The 23,612-nt window shown below is 39.8% G+C and overlaps 1 protein-coding gene across 1 annotated transcript; it reads left to right on the forward strand.

The window, feature by feature from the left end:
- Positions 1 to 2,222: 2,222 nt before the first annotated feature.
- PHAX (phosphorylated adaptor for RNA export) lies at positions 2,223 to 11,414 on the forward strand. The gene is made up of 5 exons (XM_027709059.1): positions 2,223 to 2,353; positions 4,555 to 5,174; positions 6,961 to 7,081; positions 8,697 to 8,780; positions 10,056 to 11,414. Exons 1-5 carry the CDS (start codon positions 2,258 to 2,260, stop codon positions 10,323 to 10,325), a joined length of 1,191 nt encoding a protein of 396 aa, XP_027564860.1. The 5' UTR covers positions 2,223 to 2,257; the 3' UTR covers positions 10,326 to 11,414.
- Positions 11,415 to 23,612: the final 12,198 nt, after the last annotated feature.

The following is a 23,612-nucleotide window of genomic DNA, read 5'->3' on the forward strand; positions in this document are numbered from 1 at the left end:
GATCTCACATTTGGACTTAAGAGGTCCCGTCAAAATTCCTTCTCTACTCCACACAAATGTGCAGAATGTGGAAGTATCCCTCAAAAGGGACATCTTCTTTAATTGTTCAGTTTTGTCTCCTCCTTTGATCTTTCTATAGGTGATACACAGACATGCTTATACCTAGGTGTTTAAAATTACTGTGGTTGAACTCTCTGCTATATGATGGATGGATTCCTGAGGCTTTGCTCCAGGAAAAGGAAAGCTTGGTTGTAGTACTCTGTTTGACATAGATTCCCCATTAAGATAAATTCTTCTCATGTTTCCTTCGCAAAAGGAAGTTACTCTTTCCTGATATTGCAGAGGTGATGTGGGTGATTCATTACTGGGTGGCAACAGCTTTGAGATAGGAGAGGAATGTTGATTGGAGAGCTGGTTTTGTTCAATCCACAAACTGGTGTCTGATCACCCCTATAAAGCTGATCCATTTCTGTCATTTTCATGGCTAGGCTTCGCGAACGAAGATTTGGGAAAGGCTCTATCCACATTTGTTACAAGCACGCTGGTGGCTAATAAGGTGGTGTCTGGAAAACCCATCTCACACTGTGTTGAGATGAGAAAGGGGGGCTTGGACTCAGGAACTGGATTTTGGGGCTCTCAAACCATTACAGTGTGTACAATGTGTTTATATATATATGTGTATGCACTTGTGTATAGATGTAGACATTTATATAGAAATTTCTATACTTACATATATTTCTTAGAAACAAGGATGACAACAGAATATCATTAAAGACTGTGCTTTGCATTTGAGTTTAGAACATTGGAACATCCTGCAGCAATGGGGAAGTACTTCAGTATGTGATGGTGCTGCTTGTGATCTCAGAGGAGCTCAGCTTTCTAGGCCAATGATTTACAGGTGATCAGGACTTTTTCTCCTCTGACTGTAGAAAATCTGAATTATGTTGTTCTTTAAAAATTGGCATGCAATTGATCTTAAGAAGGCAAGTAGGAGATTAATCTCAGGGGAACTGCAACTCTGGCTGGTGATGCTGTTGTTTTTTCTGGTATTTTTAAAAGTAATGTTATGCATTCTGTCATCTAGGAAACCAGCTCTTTAGTGGCCATAAGAGGAATTCTCAAGATTTCCTGCACAAATTGGTTTTGATCATAATCTTCTCTAGTACTTTATGTTCTCACATATTTGTTCTACATGTGAGCGTTTGCCTTTCAAACCTCCTCATGTGCTTGGAAAGGCTGTCACCCAACCTATCTCCAACTTAATGGTGGCAGTTCAACTGCACGGAAGCTTGTTGGTTCCTGGATATCTGAGTCAGCAGTGCCCTAACAGCAAGGAGGAACAACTGTGTCCTGGGGGGCATCAGGCAAAGCATCACTGGCTGGGCTAGTGCTCTGCTCTAACCTGGGATGGCCTCACCTGCAATACTGGGGCAGTTATGGGCACCACAATATAAGAAAGATATTAAGCCATTAGAGAGTGTCAAAAGGAGGGCAATGAAGATGGGGAAGGGCCTTAAGGGGAAACTGTGTGAAGAGCAGCTGAGGTCACTTGGTGTGTTCAGCCTGCAGAAGACAAGACTGAGGGGAGACCTCATTGCAGTTACAACTTCCTCACAAGGGGAAGAGGAGGGGCAGGCACTGATCTCTGCTCTGCGGGGACCAGGGACAGGACCCGAGGGAATGGCCTGAAGTTGTGTCAGGGGAGGGTTAGGTTGGATATCAGGAAAATGGTTCTTCCGCCACAGGCTGGTTGGGCACTGAACAGGCTCCCCAGGGCAGTGGTCACAGCACCAAGGCTGACAGAGCTCAAGAAGCGTTTCGATGATACTCTCGGGCACATGGTGTGACTTTTGGGGATGATCCAGGGGCTGGACTCGATGATCCTTGTGGGTCCCTTCCAACTCGTCGTATTCTGTGATTCTGTGACTAAGGGATGCAGCTGCTGCGTGTACCATGATGAGGTGTCCTTTCTTGCTGATCAGGCTTTGAAAGCATATAAAGAACTCGCACCAAAGAACACCCTGACTTAAGATAACCTTAACATATATCCCACATTTCGCAACACTCATGCCGAGAAACCCGGGGCAACACGAGCCGCTGGCTTGGGCTTCCATCCACCCCTGGCCGGTCCCACACGAGCAGCTCTGGCGCAAAACTGCGGAACGGCCGGAGCCGGGATAACAAACACCCGGAGCATCCCCGCCCCGGACGGACGTCAGGTCCGCCCCGACTCTGCTCTCCGCCCTTCCGCCGGGACATGGCGCTGGAGCCGCGGTGCATGGACGGCGACGTGGAGGACGGAGAGTTGTCCGGCTCGGACTCGGACATGCCCGGCGCCGGCTCCCCCGGGCAGGTGAGCGCGGCGGAGCGGCGGCCGCGGGAGGACTGGGGGAGCGCCACTCCGGGATGCGCCGGGCGGGGAAAAACCGGGACGGGGCCTGCCATATGGGGAGGCCGCGGAGGCCGGGTAGGGACGGGGGGTTTCCCGGCTGGGAGCGCTTTTGCTGGGCCAGGAACAGGCTGGGGCGGCCGGTGCATTGCCGGGAAGGCGCTGGGACGGCGGGCGCGAAGACAGTGGGGACAATGGGGACCAGCCGCTGTGGACACGCGTGAGAGCCCCGAGCGCCGCATCTCCGGGCCCAGCAGACCCCCGGCATCCTTCTGACTCCAAATAGAGGTAGCGGGAGGGATTCCTTCGCCTTCCTGATATCTCCCGTCGTTTTACGTTGTGTGCTCCCCACGTGGATCGCTGCATCTAACTCGGGGGGTCCCCAGCGCAGGAGGGACATGGAGCTGCTGGAGACAGTCCAGAGAAGGCACTAAGATGATCAGAGGGATGGAGCAGCTCTGCTGTGAGGAAAGTATGGGAGAATTGGGGTTGTTCAGCCTGGAAAACAAAAGGCTCTGGGTGACCTAATTACGGCTTTACAGTGCCTGAAGGGCTACAAGAAAGATGGAGAGAGACTGTTTACAAGAGCATGGAGTGGCAAGACAAGGGGGAATGGCTTCACATTGACAGAGAATAGATTTAGATGATATATTAGGAAGAAATTCTTGCCTGTGGGGGTGGTAAGGCCCTGGCACAGGTTGCCAAGAGAAGCTGTGGCTGCCCCATCTCTGAAAGTGTCCAAGGCCAGGTTGGACGGGGCTTGGAGCAACCTGGGATAGTGGAAGATGTCCCTACCCATGGTAGGGATTTTGGAACAAGCTGGTCTTTAAGATCTTTTCCAACCCAAACCATTTTGTGAGGATATGAGGAATTTTTTCACAGAGTATGAGGTATTTGTGGTGGTGTGTGGGCAGGGAAAGATTTCAAAATAAGACAGTTCGCTGTGTGACACTATGTATAAGGAACTTTATTTTCTTCAGTTGTTTTATTTGCAATATACTTCTGAGATCTGAAGCACAAAAAAAGTTGTTACAGAAGTGTTTGGGGTTTTTTTTGATTTCTGGTGGTGTTAGGGATTTTTGCATTACATTTGAAGTTAAAGGTTTCTGTTACATAACATGATAAAATAAGTTGAATACTTCTGTTTTCTGTTTGCTAATAGGAGGAAGAAGAAATGGTGCCATAATGTTGATGAAAGCAGTAAGGTTAAAGAATTTTCATTTCACATGAAAATGAAGGAATAGATCTTATTTTTTTAGATAACATAGGACAGCATATAACTTTATGATGGGAAATTAGTTAGGGAATAGCTGGAATTATGTATAAGGAAAATGTTTAGCACAGAAAGCATGGCCTAAAGTTCCAGCAGTTGGGACTAAGAATTCAGGGTTATGTTACCCATGGTTTTTTTGCAAATTGTGCCAATTGCAGCAGGTTTAGCTTTCATCATTTAGTTTATCTGTGAGGAAACAGCATTTCTTGAATATAGTGTATCAATAGAATAATTTTTTTTTTTGGGGGGGTGTCCTAATTAATGAGCCATAGTTAAACTACAGTGTGTTGTTGATTTAAAGGAGAAAAAACCTGTGGCTCTGGAAGGTATTGCTGTCCTCAGCTGGTTATGTGCTGTCCTGATGGAACCAGGATCACAGTACACAGTTAAATTCACAAAAAAATTCCCAGTTTTTTGGGTTTAGTTTTGAGTTTTTTTGGTCATTTGGTCTTCTCCCTTGAGACTCCAGAGAGAATATTAACTTCTATGCTGTTAAACTTCTCGTAGGTTGCTGTGGTGTTTTGATTTTTTACTCTTTCTTAGAGCTGCTGTGCACATTGTGTCTTTGTCCAGTTCGAGAATATTCATGACTTGTCCAGTCTCGTAATAATTTTCATTCGGCAAAGTTTCCACTAAGCAGATTAGCAACTCCTGGCATGTGTTTCTGTGTCAGCCATGCTCTCTTTCATATTGATATCCGTGCATTCAAAACACAGGAGTTCCATAGGATGCTCCTGTCAGCTGTGATCCAACAGATGCTCACAGAGGACTGCACAGCCACAGGAGTCAGAATTCAAGGTTTTTTAGCTAATCAAACCTTTGCTGTGACTTGATAGCTCTTCTGATTTACACAAATGGTTAAACTAATGGACATTTGGTTTTGAAATTTCAGAAATCACATGATGGCAGTGATCCGTGCAGGCCATTCCAGAGCAGCATCTCATCCAGTGCACCGAGTGTTCCCTATCGGACAACCAAGAGTGTGGATTCCAGTGAGGAGAGCTGCTCTGACTCCGACGATGACAGCTGCCTGTGGAAACGGAAGCGACAGAAGTGCTTCAACTTCCCTCCTGCCAAACCCGAGCCCTTCCAGCTCAGCCAGAGCCACCAAAAACAAACTGCGCTGCGTGGCAAGAAGGTCAACAACATCTGGGGCGCGGTGCTCCAGGAACAGAATCAGGATGCGGTAGCCACTGAGCTTGGGATTCTAGGCATGGATGGCAGCATTGACAGGAGCAGGCAGTCTGAGACTTACAACTACCTGTTGGCTAAAAAGCTGATGAAGGAAGCTCAGCAAAAGGAGGCAGAGACTTTGGATAAGGAGCTGGATGAATACATGCATGATGACAAGAAGACATTGCCAGCAGAAGGGGAAAACAGGCAAGGCTTTCTCAAAAGGAAACGCTCCATGAAAGATAGACTGGGTGAAAGGCAAGAAATGAAATACAAAGGAAGGTATGAGATAACAGAAGAAGATTCAGAGGAAAAAGTGGCAGAGGAAATTGCTTATCGGTGAGTTTGATAACAGTGTGTCTTCACTTCCCTAAGTATTGGTAGTTGATGGAAAAGAAGAGTGGGGAAAAGCTGCCTTACTGGTAAATTTGTAAGATGTCCTATATTACATGTCAGATTACAAAAGGCATAACTGCCTTATGTGTATTTCCAAAATCCTGGGATAAAAATGCAGCACTGTGGCTGGTATCTTGTAAAAACATCCAGGTAGTAATGTCTATTTATTTTAATTTTTATATCTTTTTTAAGGATCCACGAAAACAGTCTGTTATTTGAGAATAATAGCAAGGAAAAATATTCCTTCTTGTTATACAGATTTAGTAGTGGGGTTTTTTTTAGGAAATACCCCATGAGCAAAGATGCTTGTTTGGAGTTAGGCATCAGTGCAAACATGCTGTAGTCACCATGAAAATCTGTCTAAGTTATAAACCTTTAGATCTGTAGATTTAAACCTTTGAATCTGAGATAACTCAGACTGTGCAGTATTTTAGAAAACACAGCTTCTGAAATACACATGTTCTCTACGTGGAATATATTTGTCTGAAAAAACCTTTTGTTGCTGTTGTAACCAAGGGCTACATCAGTGTCAGGCACTAGCACTGAAATCAGTCCTGGCCTCTTTCTGCAGTTCTGTGCTAATTTATGGTCACCCAGCTCCAGCCATGAGCACAGTTACCACCGTCCAATCCTTTTCACAATCCTGCTATTTGGTTATTGTACACTGAGCTGACTCAGAAAAATTATCTGTCCAAAAGCTTGTTGACTTTTTTTGGGGGGGGGGGGAAGAGTTAGTTTGTAAACAGATTTTTTTCCTGAACCAATTTGCTGCACTATTTCCTGACAGCAGTGGATTGATGGTGTGAGGGAGGGCCCATGGCTGCAGGTTACTCTTGGTTAGATTTGAGTTGAACTGCCACAATCCTTTTTCAGTGGTGCAAGGGAAAAAAATAAGTTAAATAGGGAACAAGACTTAGAAGATTTGCTGACAGTTAGCATGACATTTAAATAAAACCTGGATTTTAAATGGTTTCAAGCCGTTGTTGTCTTCATACATGTGCTACTTATTTCAGCAACTGCCATTCCTACAGCAATTAGACAATTATTAATGCTGTTTACAGTTCTTGGTAGGTTCTCGTTTATTAATTTGGAAACTTTGAGCATATCTCTTGTAATAAGCTCCTCCTTGCTGTATTGAGATTCATTGAAATAGGACAAAAAGCTCTTTTTTTTTTTAACTGTTTGTAGCAATGGCATTGTATCAGTAGTGTTGAAGTTACAGTGTAATTTTTTTCTTATTTGCTTTTTATAGGTTATAGATCAGTCAACAGACTGATTGTTATGTAGGCTTGTCTGAGTGGCACATGATACAGGGGAAATTTACACTTCCTGTTTTCTCCAGTTCTTGATTTAACTATAAAAATTAATTTTAACTCTTAAATGCACAACACACTTTTATACTTTAGTTTCAGAGGTTTGTACATGTCTTTGCAGTTTCGTATTTGGTTTACTGTTTCATGCATCAGTAGAAGAATAATCACTCAATGTATTTCCATTGAAACAAATTTTAAAAATGCATGCTTTAGGGAAAAAAAATCCTTCAGAAGCTCAGTATTCTGGTTCAATATCTGATTCAATAAACCACTGAAATGCATTTGAATGTATAGACTCTTGAGTGCATTTTTATGTCCCACAGCATGAATTACTCATTATGGAAGTTCCACGGTCATTTTTTACTAAGAAATTATCCTGACAATAAATGTGCCTTTTTTTTCCCCACTCTGTTCAGACTTTGTGAGCCAAAGAAAGACTTAATTGCTCGAGTGGTGAAAATAATTGGGAAGAGAAAAGCGATTGAGCTGCTTATGGAAACAGCTGAAGTGGAGCAAAATGGTGGACTGTTCATAGTGGTAAGAAAAATGTCACTTTTGGGGTTTGCCAGAGGGCGACAGAACTCTTTACTTGTAGAACATTTACACAATGCTATCATTGCTCTCTCATGCTGGGAGAACCTCTCCAGAATTTTATGGCCTTCCCTTGCCATGAAACTCCCTCAATAAACACTAATGTAACCTTACATCAGGTTTTGAGTAAACAATAAGGTGAGTTAACCTGGAAATCATGCAATTTTTTTGCCGAGAATGGTATCTGATTAGAAGTTCCCTCTCTGGAATGGGAACTGTTGGCTTTATTAGAGAACTATTGGCCCGTTCAACAGTATTGATACGATGAGTACTGATTGCTGTTACAAATCATGGTAGAAAATCCTATACTCAGTGGTTAGATTATCAATGTCTTGGTACGTTTTTGTTCTTGTTAAATAATGAGCTTCAGTGCAGAAGCAAAGAAGGAAAAAAGTGGATGAGAACTAGTACATACTTTCAGACATTGTTTACAATTCACAGCTTTAAGTTCTGTCACTGGAAGTAGAGAAGAGGGGAAAAATTAGTAGGGGCGCACAAAAAAACCTAAACAAATTGAAAAATACCATACCTCCTCCCTTGAAAAAAAGGCAACAAATTCCACCTATCACATTGCATTAGAAGCTATTCTGTTGTCTTGAAAGAGTAAAGTACTTGTTAATAAGTGTTTACAGAGAAGATGAAAGGACATAGGTCCCGGTGGCACGGGTTCCTTTGGATGCAGATCAGAGTACACTCTTCGAAAGGCAGATCATAAAGAGACATCATGAAATGTAGATGATAAAAGGATGTGACATCTACTGTTTCAAGAACCTACTTAAAAATCGACCTTCTCTGTTCTTAGAATTTTTAGATTGTTTTTTGCATTGTTGTTTAGCAGAAAAGTATCACATTTTACACAGTATCATCCAGGTTTTACTGGAATAAAGGTTCAACTTTATACTAAAAATTGTAATTGAATAACATTATGATAATTAGCACTTATCATTTACAGAAGTTTCAAAGCTGAGCCCATTCCATGATTTATTACAGCGCATTGCACCACTGTTGTTACACTGAAAAGCTGCTTGGAACTAATATGTGGTGGGAAGAAATTTTGAAGTACATGTTGTGTTTCGTATGCAGAAATGCAAAATCCTTTGGACGTGCAGATAAGATGTCGCGTTGCTGAGCACAATTATTAAAAAACTTGAAATCAACATAATTTTATTAAATTAACTTTTGACATTTTACTGGGTGTGTTAGGAATGCTCTGAATATTTAACCTAGTGTGTACACCTTGTTGCAAATAGTGAGAATATTATCACATTTTGTTTCTTTACTACCAAAATCAGATTTAGTGTGGAGTTCAACAGTTTGGCATTATGTCCTAAAGGAATTTTTTTGTAACTTCAGAGTTTACCTGTCCAGATTTTGTCTTTCTCCTGACTAGTTCAGTCACAAATAAGACACAGACAGGGCTACTTTTATGTAATTCCTAAAATATCAGAATTTAAATTTGCTTTATTCTGTCTGAATACAGTATTAAGTGTTGCCCTAGAAGCTATTTTTGTCAACACTTAGTACTAATCTTACTGTTTCTAATTTCCTCTCTCCTGTTAAGAATGGCACCAGGAGAAGAACGCCTGGGGGTGTTTATTTAAACCTGCTGAAGAACACACCTAGCATCAAAGAGGAACAAATCAAGGTAAAAATGTCAAGAGTGCAAAGGAATTGTCCAAAGTTGGGGGTTTTTTTCTACTAGAAATGTTATTATTGGAACTGTCTCTAGCAAATTTAACTCTAGTCCAAATAAACCAGCCTTTCACATTCAAACTGCAGGCAAAAAAAAGACCCACCGAAAAATTGTTGAATTGCCATTCACACTGGGCAGGGAGAGCTCACTCTTACAGGCTGCCAGTCACAAAAACCTGCTGAGAAAGATGAGACTGAAGAAATAAACATTGGATTTTCCTTAGTCTGGATATACTTTAGAGCAATATTATTCGTGTTTTGTTTCTCCCTTTGGAGCTCTGTTGCATTGTGTATGCTTTGAATGGAGTTCTCTTAATAGAGTATTTTTGTCCTATTTAGCTCCAGCTGTGGCATCAGACAGTATTTCTCATTAAATCAGATAATGGTCTGAACTGCTCATTGGCCTCAATTGTGGTGCTCACCAAATAAGTTTTGTAATCTTGTAAATATTACTATCTTTCCTTTTAGGGTATGAAATAGACTGAGATAGTATTTTCTTCATTGAATTAAGAGAACTTCTAGGGTTTTTTCATGGCATTTGCCATTTTCATATGAAGTTTTTGTTAGAAGAAAGACTCATTTATTTTGCTTGTAGGTGACTGCAGCCCATCGCTCTGTAAACCATCCTAGCATCTTGTATTTGAAATTGGGAAATAAGGCAACATACATTGTGATTGTCTGGTTTATGTTTGGAGAAAAAAAACGGGGAAAAAAGTACCCACCATCCTTTCATCGCTTGCAGTGGTCACAAAAAGTTTAAAAAGTTGCAAATTTGATTACTTTATTCAAAAAAAAAAAGAGGATTGATGGGGTTCATAAATTGTTCATGAGACATGGACTCAAATTTCAATTGTGGAGGAAAGTTTTCTCTGGTCGTCTTAGAATCTTTGGTCGTATTTTCTTTACAGGTCCCCTCTATATGGCAGCACAACCCCCTGGTCTGCCACTCATTCCTCCCAGTTTTGTACCACCAGCAAAATTCAAAATGAAAACTTACCGATACATATACTCTCAGATTGCTGAGAAGTTATGTAATAAAATTATTTATGGAGAATTTTACCTAAGTGCAGTCTATTCTCATACTTCTTCTATAAATAAAGCATGTAGCTTAGTTAAATATTGACCAGTATTTGTAATAAATTTTTCTTTTTACTTTACACTTTAGGAAATACTAGTAAAATGAATGTGCCAAACTTTTTTTTGTTTGCCTTTTTTTTTTTCTCACAAGGAAATATTCTATCTGGAAAACCAAAAGGAATATGAAAACAAAAAAGCTGCCAAGAAGAGGAGAATGCAAGTTCTAGGGAAGAAGATGAAAAAAGCCATTAAAGGGCTTAACCTGCAGGAATATGATGATGCATCTCGTGAGACTTTTGCTAGTGATACAAATGAGGCTCTGGCTTCCCTGGAGGATCTGCAGGAGGGGCACAATGAAGGAAAGATGGAATCTGAAGATATTATTGAAATTGATAATGCTCATGATTTGGAGATCTTCTAGTTGCTAAAGTTCTTGATAACAGTGTCTCTATAAAACATATTAAATGAGCCTTTCTTATAATCCCATGTTTTCATAAGGTGCAGAAACATGGGAAATATTTGATGCTGAAGAGCAGGATATGATTCTTAGCTAAATTTAACAGCATGAAAGACTTTTAATTGTCCTAGTATTTGTTTGCTGAGTCCTCAGAAACTGTTAAGATTTTCCTAGATAACAGCCCTGCATCACCATGTTCGTTCCTTTGGAAATTTTTTTAGTCACATTAAGTTAAGGAATTAAGGCTGTGTTTTAACCAAATGCTTCACATTTAATTTGCTGAATCTAACAAAAGTCAATAAGTGAGCAATGCTGCTCACTACAGTTGAACAGAAAAACACATTATAAAGTTAATCTGGATATAAAAGATCATATATTCTTAATGTGGCAGTGTGTTGACAGGAACAGTATTTATAGGATTAAGGCCTGTAAAACAGATTGGTTTGTGAAATACACTTAATTTCAGTGGTCAGTGACCTTTGAATAACAACCTTGTAAATAAGCAATATTGAGCAATGTATGTTTTAGATTTCTACAGCAATTTTATCCTTTGTATTTTAATAGTGGCTTCAGCTTCCTACTCATTTTGTCTAAACATTTTCCATGATGAGACATGCAACTTATATGGATCTTTTTGTTTGAGGACAAATCTAACTGAATGCTTTCTGAGTAGTGAGATTTTACTGCACTGTGTTCCCCCCAAGGGTCTGTACGCTGCACATGCGGATACAAACCCTTTACCTTGCAATTCTTTGTTCCTGTCCTTCTCCCATGTGCTGTAAGATAATGTGCAGCTTTCAGAAGATTTGATGTTTTTTGATGCAGACTCTTAAGAAAACAATACAAAAGGGGATTTTTTTTTTTACTTGATTTAGAAGACTCTTGTGTAGTTTGTAAGTTCATTTGAAGACAATTTTTATTGTTGAATGTTGTTTTTAATATAGCCAAACATGTGCAACACTGATATTTATGATGTTTAAAATTCTTTGTCACTAATAAGTGGTGGGCTTTTCGTGACTAGACGCTATTTTCCAGTAAAAAACATTTCTGAAATATTACTGAATTAATTCACTTTCAACCCTGTCATAGGTTTAAAAAGAGATGTTGGAATTTTTTTTTCATAAGGTCCCGTTTTCCCCACACACAACCCCCCTGCTCCCTTCCCCCCCATCTGTTTCTTCCGGGATGGGGGGAGTTGGGGAGGAGGTGGGACAGAGCGAAGCCGCAGTCCTCACGGGATTTGGGGGAAGGGGGAGGTTCCTTGGAAGAGCAGTTGCCGGGGCATGGCTGGGGAGGTTTTTTTTGTCCAGAGGTTTTCTGGTTTTGTCAGCCGATCGGACAGAGGGGGCCGGGGGGAGGCAGTTTCAGCCACCTCTTTTTCCTAAGAGAAAGATTTTTTTTTTTTTCCCCACGGGACACCTCACGGAGAACGACTGAGAGAGAGACCAACCCATCTTGGAGTGAGATATTCTGCCTTCGGGACTGCCTGTGGGAAAAAGGAGCCTTTCACTGCTGGCTGTGAAGCCATCGGCGGCTGCGAGCACACGTGGCTGCGAGCAGCTGTTGAACTGCCGAGACAGTCCTGCCTCCCCCCCCTCTTCCCTCCCCCGCCCCCGGTTACCACGGGTTTCTTCACCCCCACCATCTGGGGAATTGGGACTTTGTTTTGTTTCTTCTGAAAGTTTTGATTGCAGTATTTGTCGTTTATTCAGATTTTGTTGACAAAAAGCTGTTCTTTTCCTTTTCCACACTTCCACCTGAAGTTTCTTAATTTCGAAGTTGTAATCTTGTTACACTAAGACATCTGCACATCAGTTTTGTTCACCTGGAGTCCCTGGATTTCAGAAGGAAAGCATAGCACTAAAACAAATTATGAAGTTATAATAGGGAACAATTCAGTACTGTCAAGAGTGGATGTTTAAGGGATTGCAGCATTTGAAGAAGGAGTTCTTACACATACAGCACATTCCATTACCTGCTTTACTAATTTAATTAGAATTTTGAATTTTCTGCTTTTTTCTTTTCACATACCAGAGCTCCTAATTTTTAAAGTTACTCATCAGATGAGCAGCATGTCTTCACTGGTAGAAGTTGCTCTTGCTGAAATAACAAAGTTTTGTATTTGCTCATGAAATCTCCTGACAAATCTTCAATGGTCAGAGTACTAAATGATAACTCATTGTACTGTTTAATTGCTTTAGGACTTCTCGATTTGATATTGGTTTAGGGAACTGCTTGGGGATGTCTTAACCATTTTCTGGATAGAATCAGCAATTTTTAATGTTGGTTTAAGCAAATTTTTTATTGTTATGTAATTTACATTGTATATTTTTTTAATGTTAATACTTCTAATGTTAATGTCCCAGGTAAGGGGTAGCGAAACAATATGTGAAATGTTCTCTTTAGCAAAAGCAAGATGATACAGACATTAAGCTATTAGGGAGGGTCCAAAGGAGGGACAGTGAGGATGGGGAAGGGTCTGGAGGGGACACCTTATGAGGAGTGGCTAAGAGCACTTGGTGTGTTCAGCCTGCAGAAGACTGAGAGGAGACCTCATTGCAGTTACAACTTCTTCACAAGGGGCAGAGGAGGGGCAGGCACTGATCTCTGCTCTGTGGGGACCAGGAACAGGACCCGAGGGAATGGCCTGAAGTTGTGTCAGGGGAGGGTTAGGTTGGATATCAGGAAAATGGTTCTTCCGCCACAGGCTGGTTGGGCACTGAACAGGCTCCCCAGGGCAGTGGTCACAGCACCAAGGCTGACAGAGCTCAAGGAGTATTTGGATGATACTCTCGGGCACATGGTGTTACTCTTGGGGATGGTCCTGTGCAGGGCTAAGGGTTGGACTCGATGATCCTTGTGGGTCCCTTCTAACTCACCATACTCTGTGATTCAGTTTCCTTTCAGTGTCTGACCAACCTTTGCTTATCTTGTGTTTTTTCTCTATTTGGCTTTCAACAGAGTCCTTTTAAAAGTAAGCCAGTTCAAAATGATGAGCAGCTAAATTCTTCATTCCTGTTTTCACCAGCGATTTCCATTTCTTTGGTATTAAAAAGCTTAATTAAGGGCTGATCCTCCCCTCTCCATTCTGGCAAAGACCCCTGCCCTCCTCCCTGGGATGCAGCTGCAGTGCCCACACCATGACAGAATTTGGGGCCTATGTCAGCAGTCTTTGAGCTGGAGCTGAGGAGCCCAGTCTGGTGCCCAGAATTCAGATGAGAAAACAGTGGGGGTTTTTTTGTATGTCCACAAAAAATAATTTATTAATGATTCAGTTTTACTGTGGATCTTTAAAGCATTATTTGAAGCATAACTGCAATATCACAGATTCTCGTTCCCCTTCCAAGTAAGATGATCTCATTAAGATGTTTTTATGTCTTCCAGGCTTATTAAAATTAACTGCTTTTGTCAAAATTCTCAAGCAAGCATGGAATAACCCAGTGCAAGGTGATAGGAAAAGAAGATGATTGCATTAATTATGACAATTCCTGTTATAGAGAAGTCAAATTCCTTGTATTTTGTCAGAATAAAGGTGTAAGGGGTACCATGGATAATAAAGAAAATACTGAGTTTTCTAAAAGGTGTTTTTATCTATCGTAAAACTTCAGTATGACAACCCTCATTACTTATCCCCTCAACTTGGGCCATCCTACATTTCAGAAGAGTCCATCAAAAGCTCTTTATTTCAATGTACAGAAAAGAATTCATTACTCCTGTGAACACAGGCTTGCTTGGTGTCCCACTCTTACTGGTCAGCAGCACCTCAAAAGATTTCAGAACGTCAGTAGTTTCTGAACCACTGTGGAAAGGACATATTTGAAGATTTCTTATCTGTCTATTTGCAATAGTGAGAGGTGCCACTTTTTGAGAACTGTGGGAGCAACACTCAACTGTGATAGATTTAATACGCCCAGCAAAATACATTTCCAGAATCACAAACATTTTGACCTAAATACTGACAAAAATGAGAAATGTGTGTCTGAAGTTATAGCAGGAGACTTACACGCCAGTTAGCTATTCTAGATACTACCTTTTAAGTTGTTTTATTAATTATTATTATTATTATTGTTGTTATTACTATTATTACTTTTCTAATATTTTTTATTATGTAGCGTTCTTTAAAGGAAAAAAAGCAACACAACATTTTTGTACTGTTAAATAAGTACAGAAAATTTTTTCTTGCCTTGAAAATTTTCCTCAGAAAAAAAAATGTTTCATTTGTTTTCCCTTGAAAACTTGTTACTGATTCTGAATACCAGCATGGTTTAAAATGTCATCCCTTTGAAAAATATTCTCATTTTTCTGCAGAAGTGTCACTTTTTTTAGTTTGCCACCTGGGTTTTTCATTTGTTCCATCAGATGTTTTTATTGGTTTTTTTTCCAAATAATTATACATATTTTACACTTGCTGTTTAGTTACCACCAATGAGTTTTGCACTGACAGCCTTCAACCACTGGAATGTGTCTTTATTCAGAACTGTGTGAAATAGATACTGGGTCTCTGAAACACAGAAGACCATTCCTTCTTAGAGCACCAAGAGAGACCTTGCCATGGAGACAAAAGCAAAGCCTTGGGAAATTTTAATTGCTGATATCCTAGCACATTCCCATGTTTTCAGATGTTGGGCAACTGTGGTTGTCAACTGTTCCAGATGTTGGGCAACCGTTTTTTCCTCTTTCAAACAACCTGGAACAGAACAGTATGTAATGTTTAAATGACATGCAAAATTGTACCAAGCTGTTGTGTGGACTATTTTATTCACAGAGAAAAAATAATTTTTTTTTAATTAAAAAAAAATACCCACTCCCCCCTAAAAAAAACCACCACCACACAACTTGCCTTAATGTTGACGTGCTATCCTCGATGATGAATAGAAAACCCAAAAATATTTTGGACTCAAGATTTTGGTGGAAAATCAGAATGTGCATGTAGATGTGCAGGAGATAGGTAGGCAGCCCAGTCCTATATTATCTCCTTGTAAAGTCCTTGTGGCTTTCTATTCCTCCTACATCTGCTGGAATTGACCCTACTTGTTTTTCTCTTGTTCTTATGAAGATACTATTGTGATCAATCTTTCCTTCTTTTTTAGTTTTTTGACTTTTTTAAGCAGTACTCCTATTTCTCTGCCTAACTAATCTATAAATAAACCACTCTTAACTTCTCAAGTAGTCATAAGTTATTTCCAGGACTACCACAGTGAACTAAGATTATCTGAAGGAAGAATTTGTAATCTACAGTCCCTGACACCTTTTAAAAGAAAAGGAGACAAGTGCAGAAAGATTCTCATGAGCCATCAGGAAAAGTGTGCTGAATATCTAAGCTGATGTAAATGAAGTTATAAAATAAATAAACTTCACAACTGACACAGGTAGTTCCAGCCATCCAAATTCTGTCCCTGTAGAGCTTCAACCTAAATCTGATATGTACATCTGAGAGGAGGAGTCATTCAATTTTGTCTGGCAATTCTCTTGCCAACTCCTCATTGCATAAATACCAAATTGTCATGCTTGAGGGGAAATGTAAAGAAAATAATTCTTTAATTTTGCAAGGGTTTGAGTCTAAGTTTTCCAGAAAGTGTTTCTAGTATCCTGATGCCTGTCTGACTTTTGCCTTACAAGATACAAATAACTTTGTCTATTGTAATATAAAAAGATACTTTATTATTGTCTTTGAAAATGTGATGTACTAAAGTTTTATTTTAGGTCACTCCCTTGAAAAATGTGGCTTATTCCGAGTTGCTGTATCTTCATATCCTGTTTTGTAGAGGACTAACCCTATTAAATCCAATGGACAGAAGCTGTTTTCTAAGCTGTAGTTACTTATTAATAGAAGTACAAAATTCACATGGAAACAAATAAGGGCTTTGAATATTTCTACATAATTACTATCTCTTTAGTTTTGTGTACATAGAAATACTAATCTCCAAACAGTGTTATTTTTTCCCTTAGTAGTCTCAAAGATAAATAATTGCATTTATATTTACTTAGCAAAATATATAAAATATATCTGGCACCTTGTTGTTGCTCCCTGAAGAACTCCTGTCACAGTGGATAAAAATCTGTAGTTGATACAACCTTTTCTACTGAAGAATGAGCCAATGCATCATTGCACTAATGCTAAGTGAGTTTATTTTCATGCTCTGAGAACATGTAGCACATTTTTTTGTCTGTTTTTATTTGGCTTTTATTTTTAATGTTATTCCTCTGAGCTGCAAACTGCTCAGTTTCTTATATTATCCAGATGTTCCCCAAGGAAAGGCATTCAGGATTAGTTTCTGTGCAGGAACATCTTCAGCACCTCTCAAAATACTTGAGTCTTTTGCAGGCTTGCATGCCCCAATTTATCAAAAAAAGTGTAGAGCAGGTGAATACTGTAGCACTACAGCTGTAAAGTGTAATCATCATTGCAGTTTTCAGAGAGAGGTATGAAGAGATCAGGGTGTCAAGCAAGGAGGAAAAGAAGGGGCTTTAGGATTCCCTGTCCTTCATAGGTAGGTATCTGAAGAGATGATGTTTCCTTGGGTTACTCCCTCTGCCCTTTCAGTCTGCCTTAGCTCCCAAGAATGCTCCCTGCTCAGCAGCCAGCCCTGGCAGTGGTCCCAACCAAGAGTTTCCTGCAGATGTGTCCAAGTGCATTTATGGAATAAGCAGTATGCCAAAGAGCCCGGCCCCTCGGCAACCACTTCCTTTCCTATCTCCCTTCCTTCCACCCTAGTCCAGTTTTGTTTACTTTTTTTTCCAGAAGCCTCCAGGCACAAGAATCCTTAGCAGGGTAGTGATTTCACATGTGGAAGGGAGATGTAGGCCTGCTGCAATTTTCTCTGTACAGCAACCCCACAGAGAATAGAGGAGTGCGTGTGTGCACACGCGAGACAAGCTGTAAAGTAATTCTAAAAGAGTGAGCTCACTCAAGGTGAGAGTTAAACAGGTGAGATTAAAGCAAACATGAAAGAGGTTGTTCGTGTAATTAGTATATCACTCTGCTGATATTTAAGAAATCAAACTCCCTGCCCAAGGAATATCGAAGATTGAAATCAATAGGTTCTTGCAGCAAGCCCTTAAAAGGGAAGGTTTGGAAAGGGAAGGTTTAGGAAGGTTTGGGAAGGTTTGAGAAGGGAAAGTTTGGGAAGGGAAGGGAGGGGAAGGGAGGGAAGGGCAGAGAAGGGGAGGGAGGACAGGGGAGGGCAGGGGAGGGCAGGGGAAGGAAGAAGGGCCTTTCTGAAGCTTTTCAGAGCTGTGAATTTTATGTAACAAAACTTAAGCCTTCCAGCCTTGAACTGGAATTGATAATACTGCTAAACCATCTCTGTAAAAATTAGTTGATTGAAGTAAAAAAGTAATGAAATAATTAAGATATTTTATTTTTGTGAGGAAATGAGTTTAAATGGGCAAAACCAGAATATTCTTCTCTGAATATGTAACTACATGTGATTTCCAAACTGGCACACATTCACCATGGTTCATAAATTTCCCAAAATTACTAAAAGTAGATACAAGTGCCTTGATCTACCAGGTCAAGGTATAGGTAGATGTTAACAGTTCAACATGTAAAACTTTTGGCCTTTTAACTGAGAACACGACGCAATATGATTTAATGAACCTCTTTTAAAAGTCTGTAAACTATCTATAATCTGCAGGGCAGAGTTTGCAAGGGAATGTGTACAAGTGACCTGAGAAAGATGTTCATTGCTGTGTATGCACTAGGTCAAAACACAGGAAACAAGGCTGTGCTACTGCTTTCATTCATTTATCAATCTTTGATTTGCACTGTGTAGAAAAGAGAGAAAAACATTTTCCTTGAAACAAAATTGGACAAGTAAACAAACTTTTCTTCTATGCTTTCTGTTCCTGTTCATTTGAATTTTAGAGTTCAAAGTGGTGTTGGCATTTGTGAAGTTGCATTGAGGCTGTTTGAGAAAGGTATTTTCAGAAAAGTTTGGGGTTTGGGGCTTATTTTTGTTGGGTTTTTTTTGTATAACCCAGTGGCTGACTCTTTTTATCCATGGAGTTGTGGTGGGAAGAGTAATTTTATTTGAGATATTTCACAGCTACTCATGAGAGGGGAAGAGGGCTTTAAGAGCAATATGTGAGAAAACGTCACCTGTAGGTTACATGAGCTGCTTGTATGACTGTTCCTGCGCTCTTTTATTCCTGTGACTCTCTCCAGAATATTCATGCTATTCCTGTAGCATTGCTGGTTGTCTATAGTTCCTTTTCCCTACACAAGTACAGCAAAGTGTTTCTCCCAGTTGTCTCTAAGGGTTATCAGACTTCATCTGCAGAGTGCAGACCCCTAGGGCTATTTTAAATGTTTCAAATCCTAGGAGGAAAGCTGGATCTGGTGTGTGTTGGAAAGACAGGCTTCTCCTGAGGAAAAGTAACGGAGGAAATGAAACTCTGTTGTCCGAAAATAGCTAAGGAGGTGTTATCAGCTGGACCGGGAGCCAAACTCCGTAAGCCCTATGCTAAAGTGGTGCTGGGGGCTCACTGAAATTCCAAATAGGGGCACTCATCATACCCTTGGCTCAGCATGGACAGAAAAATGAAAATTTTGAGTATATATATATATATATAAAAATATAATTTTAAAAAATGTTAACAAAGTGTGTCATCTTTCCCCTCCTCTAAGTGTTGCTCCTGCCCCAAGCACTTCCTAGAGAAGGACAAGCATGGAAATAACTTTTTCTCAAAAGGTACTGGCTGTGAGAATGTTTCTGCAGATTGAATGTGCTTATCAGAGACCAACAGTATCTAGCTTTGGGAATAATAATAATAATAATGAAAAAGATAACACGTTAGCACTTCTTCATGTTTCTGAGCTGCTTTCTTGAAGGCAGTTTTATGATGTCTGGCTGTAAAGCTGTATTTTTTCACCTTAAAATCTTAGTCAGGTAATTATGCAAGAACTGCCAGGGCAGGAGGAAGGAATAATGAGTTTTCTGTCCTAAAGAATGCAAATTGTTCTTTCAAATTTAAAGATTTTAAATTAATGAATGATTCAATCAATTAATAAATAAAGATAATTATTAATTAGATTTTTAAGGTGTCTGTGTTTAGGATAGTCTTTTTCTAATGCTTGGCAGTTGATTCAAAGTGAAGCATGAATTTTTTCATACAGGCTGAATGAAAAAATAAATTATTTCCTGATTCTTTCTTGGTTATTCCCATACACCATATTTTTCCAGAATAATATTCTTAGATATTGATCTACAGAAGAGAAGGTGGTATTTTGCTATGGTATATTCAGGGGAAATCACAGGCAAGAAAAATTAGTTACAACCTGAAAAGAAAGGCAGGGAAGAAAGCAACAGATTTTGTTGCTTTAGTTCTCTAGCCCAGAACTTTGAAGAGGATATCTTGCAAGTTCACTATTGCATATTTTCAGAACTAACTCATCTCTGCAAGATGCTCAAGCAATTTTTGGCACAAGGCCTGAAATAATTATTCAGATGTCTTTGAACTTTTGAAACCAGCAGAGTAACTATTTGAGCCTTTGAGAAGGCTGGAAGATGAACAGATTCTTGGAGTTTGGAAATGTAGTTATAGAAAGCACTGGAGTTTTCTTTTGCATCTAGCATATCAGTATCTCAGCAATTAGCTTATTTTTGTTGTGCTACTTTCTTTATAAGAACCTATAAGAAGTACATTGTCCTTTAAAAAGCTTTGTTATCGAAAACTGTTTTTCCCACCCACAGGTTACTACAAGGCATAGAACCTTTTATTCATGAGATAAGGTTTCTCTCTGCCAATTCTAATTTTTTTTAATCAGTAAGAATATTAACTCAAGTTGTTTTTCAGTACCCTTTCCAGCAGTTAACATTGGTTGCCACTTCAATAATAATCCCTCAAGAGAAGTATAAAGTATTTACTTTTGCAAATGGGTGCAGAATCAAATAAGAGCCTTTTGTGAAACCTGTCCTCTGCTGGGACATGCCAGTTGGCATGGATGAACAGTCATCTACCCCTGAGTGGAATTTGGCCCTTTGTGAGATGCTGTTTGGAATTAATATGCAAATCTCTTAAACTAAGCTTTAGGATTCTAAAAATTCTTCATGTGCAAGGCAGCCAATGATCAGTGTAAAATAATATTACATATCATTGTAAAATAATTTTACAACAATCCAAGTACAAATATGGCCCAGTACAAAATTAACAGAAGACCTGAAATTTACAAAGGCGTGATTTAAAAACGCTGATTCCCTCTCTGTCCTGCTTAGAGAAATTTCTAAAGGTGATGTGATTTTAAATGTAATTTCTAGCGGTTAAGCAAGAAGCGCTGTAGTGACCAAGCATCACATGTACACTCAGTATATTCAGTGTAGGAATTAAACTGATTTGGGGAAATTAGTACAAACTGTGCCTTCCCATTTGTAACAGCTGAGGTCCAAATTTCTAATGAAACACACACAGATATCATGACAGTCTTACATTCAGAGCCTTATTTGAAAGAAAAACAAAATTAAATAAAATACAAGAACATAAATCTACAAGCACAGATATAGGGCTCCTTGAAAACAATTGCAGAAAAAAAATAATAATTAAAAAAAGGGATTCTCATTACAGAACAAATAATCCTGTATTTAGTCAGTCCTTTGTTCATTTAGCAGCTGAGGGTGCTGGTAGATAGGCTGCTTCTCCTGGGAACAAAACTGAGATTACGGAGAGCCATTACCTTGGAAATCCCACCCAGAGCCAACAGCTCTTTCAAGACATATCAGCTCTACCTAACTCTCTCTAGATACTGGGAATGGTCTGCAGGCCACACCTGGGAGCAGAAATGCATGAAGATCTCTTCCCCTCCCATGCCCACCACAGGAATTGTGGCCCTCAAACTGGAAGATCAGATTTGTATTGTTGATCCTTGGTTTATTTCACCTTAATTCCTCATCCATGCCGGGGTAGCGAGCTGATTTTTCAGAGAACTTGCTTACTGAATGCCAGAGGCAAGAACGAAACATGATTTCAGTCACTGAAGGTAAATGGAAACAAGAAACTATTAATTTTCTGTGGTTAACTTCGGGGTGTTCCTGCACAGATGTGGGGAAACTTCAAGTGTTATTTTATGAGCGAAATTATTCTATGAAAGGCAGTTATTAATGAAAGTTATAGGGTCAGATCACTCTTGCTGAAGCATTGAGTATCTGTTAATAAAACACTGCATCCTATTATGGATCCTTCTTTCCAAAATAATTTGTCCTGTACATACCTATGCAAACTAAGAGATGTATGTGGTTCATCAGAAAGACATTGCTGGTAAGACAACCCCCCCAGTTCTCCTGAACTGTGGGGCTGCATCAGCACCTCAAAACACCGATGTCCCCACTAAACCCCTATGCACTGAGGGGCTGCCCTCTTACTTTCTACTGGCACCCACAAGAAGAATGTTTATAATGATGTTACAGGTAATTTTAAAGGTAAGAACCTGCTGTTTTGGAGTGCTGATGCAGCCCCACAGGGCAGACAGCCCTCTTATTTTCTTCCTCCCCTACTCTAGTCTGGAAGTGGTGTGATTTATACACATCTAGTCTAGGAACAGTGTGGTTTATTCACATGCAATGTTCTTACAGGGTCTGGAGGGTTTAGTGTCTGGGAGGTTTCTAACCTTCCTCTAGAAAATAATTTAGTGCTTTTTTGGTGTGAAAGTGCCTCATTTCCAGTAACTCATGGAGATTGTTATCACCAATTATCAAATAATTATTCTGCAAAAATATTTTTATAGTGTTTGTACCCCAAAAAGAGCAGTTGGGATGGAAGGCCAACCTTCTCCAGGCAGGTCTGGGATATGGGCTGGCCATAGTGGGGCAACTAGGGCCTTAGGGAGACCCCAGATTTTTGCCCCTTACATTAGGAGACATGGAGCTCATCACCTATATAAGCACTCACCTCAACTTAGAGAATCTGGGAAACTCACTGTGCCTGCTATTACCTGTCAGATGTTAGTTTAGACTTGGGAGAAATGTTTCATTTTCTCTCTAGTTTAGATTTAGGGCAAGTGTTTAATTTTTTTCTAAGATGTTTAATTTTACACTGACTCACACAATGGGTATGTTTGTTTATTTTCTCTCTGACTCTAAGGGGAAAAGAATCTATTAACTAAAACTTCGAGTTTTAATTCATCAGACAAATTCATATAATTAGTCTTTGAAAACAAAGCCACAGTCTCGTAAAACTAATTACAAAGTCACAGAAGTTGGCAACAATTGAGGTATTCACTAACCATGCACTTACAAAGTCAATCAGAGTTGTCCTGTCACCAGCTACAGCAAAGCCCTCTCATGTACTAGTAGGGTTAATATTTCTGTAATTTCCTGTCAAAAAGTTTTTTTACCAAAAACTAGTACTTCTGCATAAGCATAAGCCATCTGTGCTAACAACTGGAATCTCAGCAAGGAGATTCTGTATTTGTAGTCTGGTTTGCAGCCTGTTCTGCAGAAATGAAACTTTTCCAGTTTTGCACAGTCTTCTTTAAAGTCAGCTTAATCAGATCTGTGTAATTATGAGTTCCTGCTTCTCCTCTGCCTTCAACTTTCTGTCAGTTTTTTTCTCTCTCTTTTGGGGTTTTGCAATCACTGTGGGAAGCAACTACAACTAACAGCCGTATCACTGCACCTCCCCTGTGGGTAGCTCAGCAGAGCAAGTAGATAATTCCCTGAAGTATTCTTAGAGAAATAACCTTCCCACCCCATGTGTGCATTCCTTTAAACTGTGCATCCCCATGTGGCTTAGGATCTGTCTAAGCAAGGCAAACTGAAGAGCGATGATTTAGATAAGGAAAACCAGTGCAGGGAGGGTCTTGTGATGGTTTTTGTTTGCTTCTGTTTTTCCTGCTCTGCTTCTCCTGCCATTGCTCTCCACAACCTTTCAGCCTCTCACAGGCACATACAGTGCATCCGCATCCCAAATGTTCATCCTCTTTTGTCTTCCCCTGGAGAAAGATAACTCACAGAACACTAAACATACCTTTCTAAGAAAATTTTCTGTGTGAAAGATTCATCAGGAATGCAAATAGTTTCCATTGTATCCTAACAGTAGTTTTAAAAATTGCAATTTTGGGCGGTTTTTATTTATTTGTTCATTTCCATTTCAAATATTCATTTATTTCAACAATATTGATAGCTCTGCTTGGATCCTGGTATTAAATTTTAAAATTTAATATTTTAAAAGTATTTTTTTGGGCAAGGCTTCGAGTTATGCATGAGGGAACCTATTAAGTGCAGTGTAGTCATACATGAGTTATTACTACACAGAGCA

The sequence above is a fragment of the Neopelma chrysocephalum genome, unplaced genomic scaffold (assembly GCF_003984885.1).
Source record: "Neopelma chrysocephalum unplaced genomic scaffold, ASM398488v2 Primary Assembly neopelma1_96684, whole genome shotgun sequence".
Classification (NCBI taxonomy): Eukaryota; Metazoa; Chordata; class Aves; order Passeriformes; family Pipridae; genus Neopelma; species Neopelma chrysocephalum.

Excerpts from the sequence above, each read along its gene's own strand:
- PHAX (XM_027709059.1), top strand. The coding sequence starts at position 2,258 with ATGGCGCTGGAGCCGCGGTGCATGGACGGCGACGTGGAGGACGGAGAG. Across the intron at positions 5,175-6,960 it reads GCAGAGGAAATTGCTTATCG|ACTTTGTGAGCCAAAGAAAG; the intron begins GTGAGTTTGATA and ends CACTCTGTTCAG. Across the intron at positions 7,082-8,696 it reads ATGGTGGACTGTTCATAGTG|AATGGCACCAGGAGAAGAAC; the intron begins GTAAGAAAAATG and ends TCTCCTGTTAAG.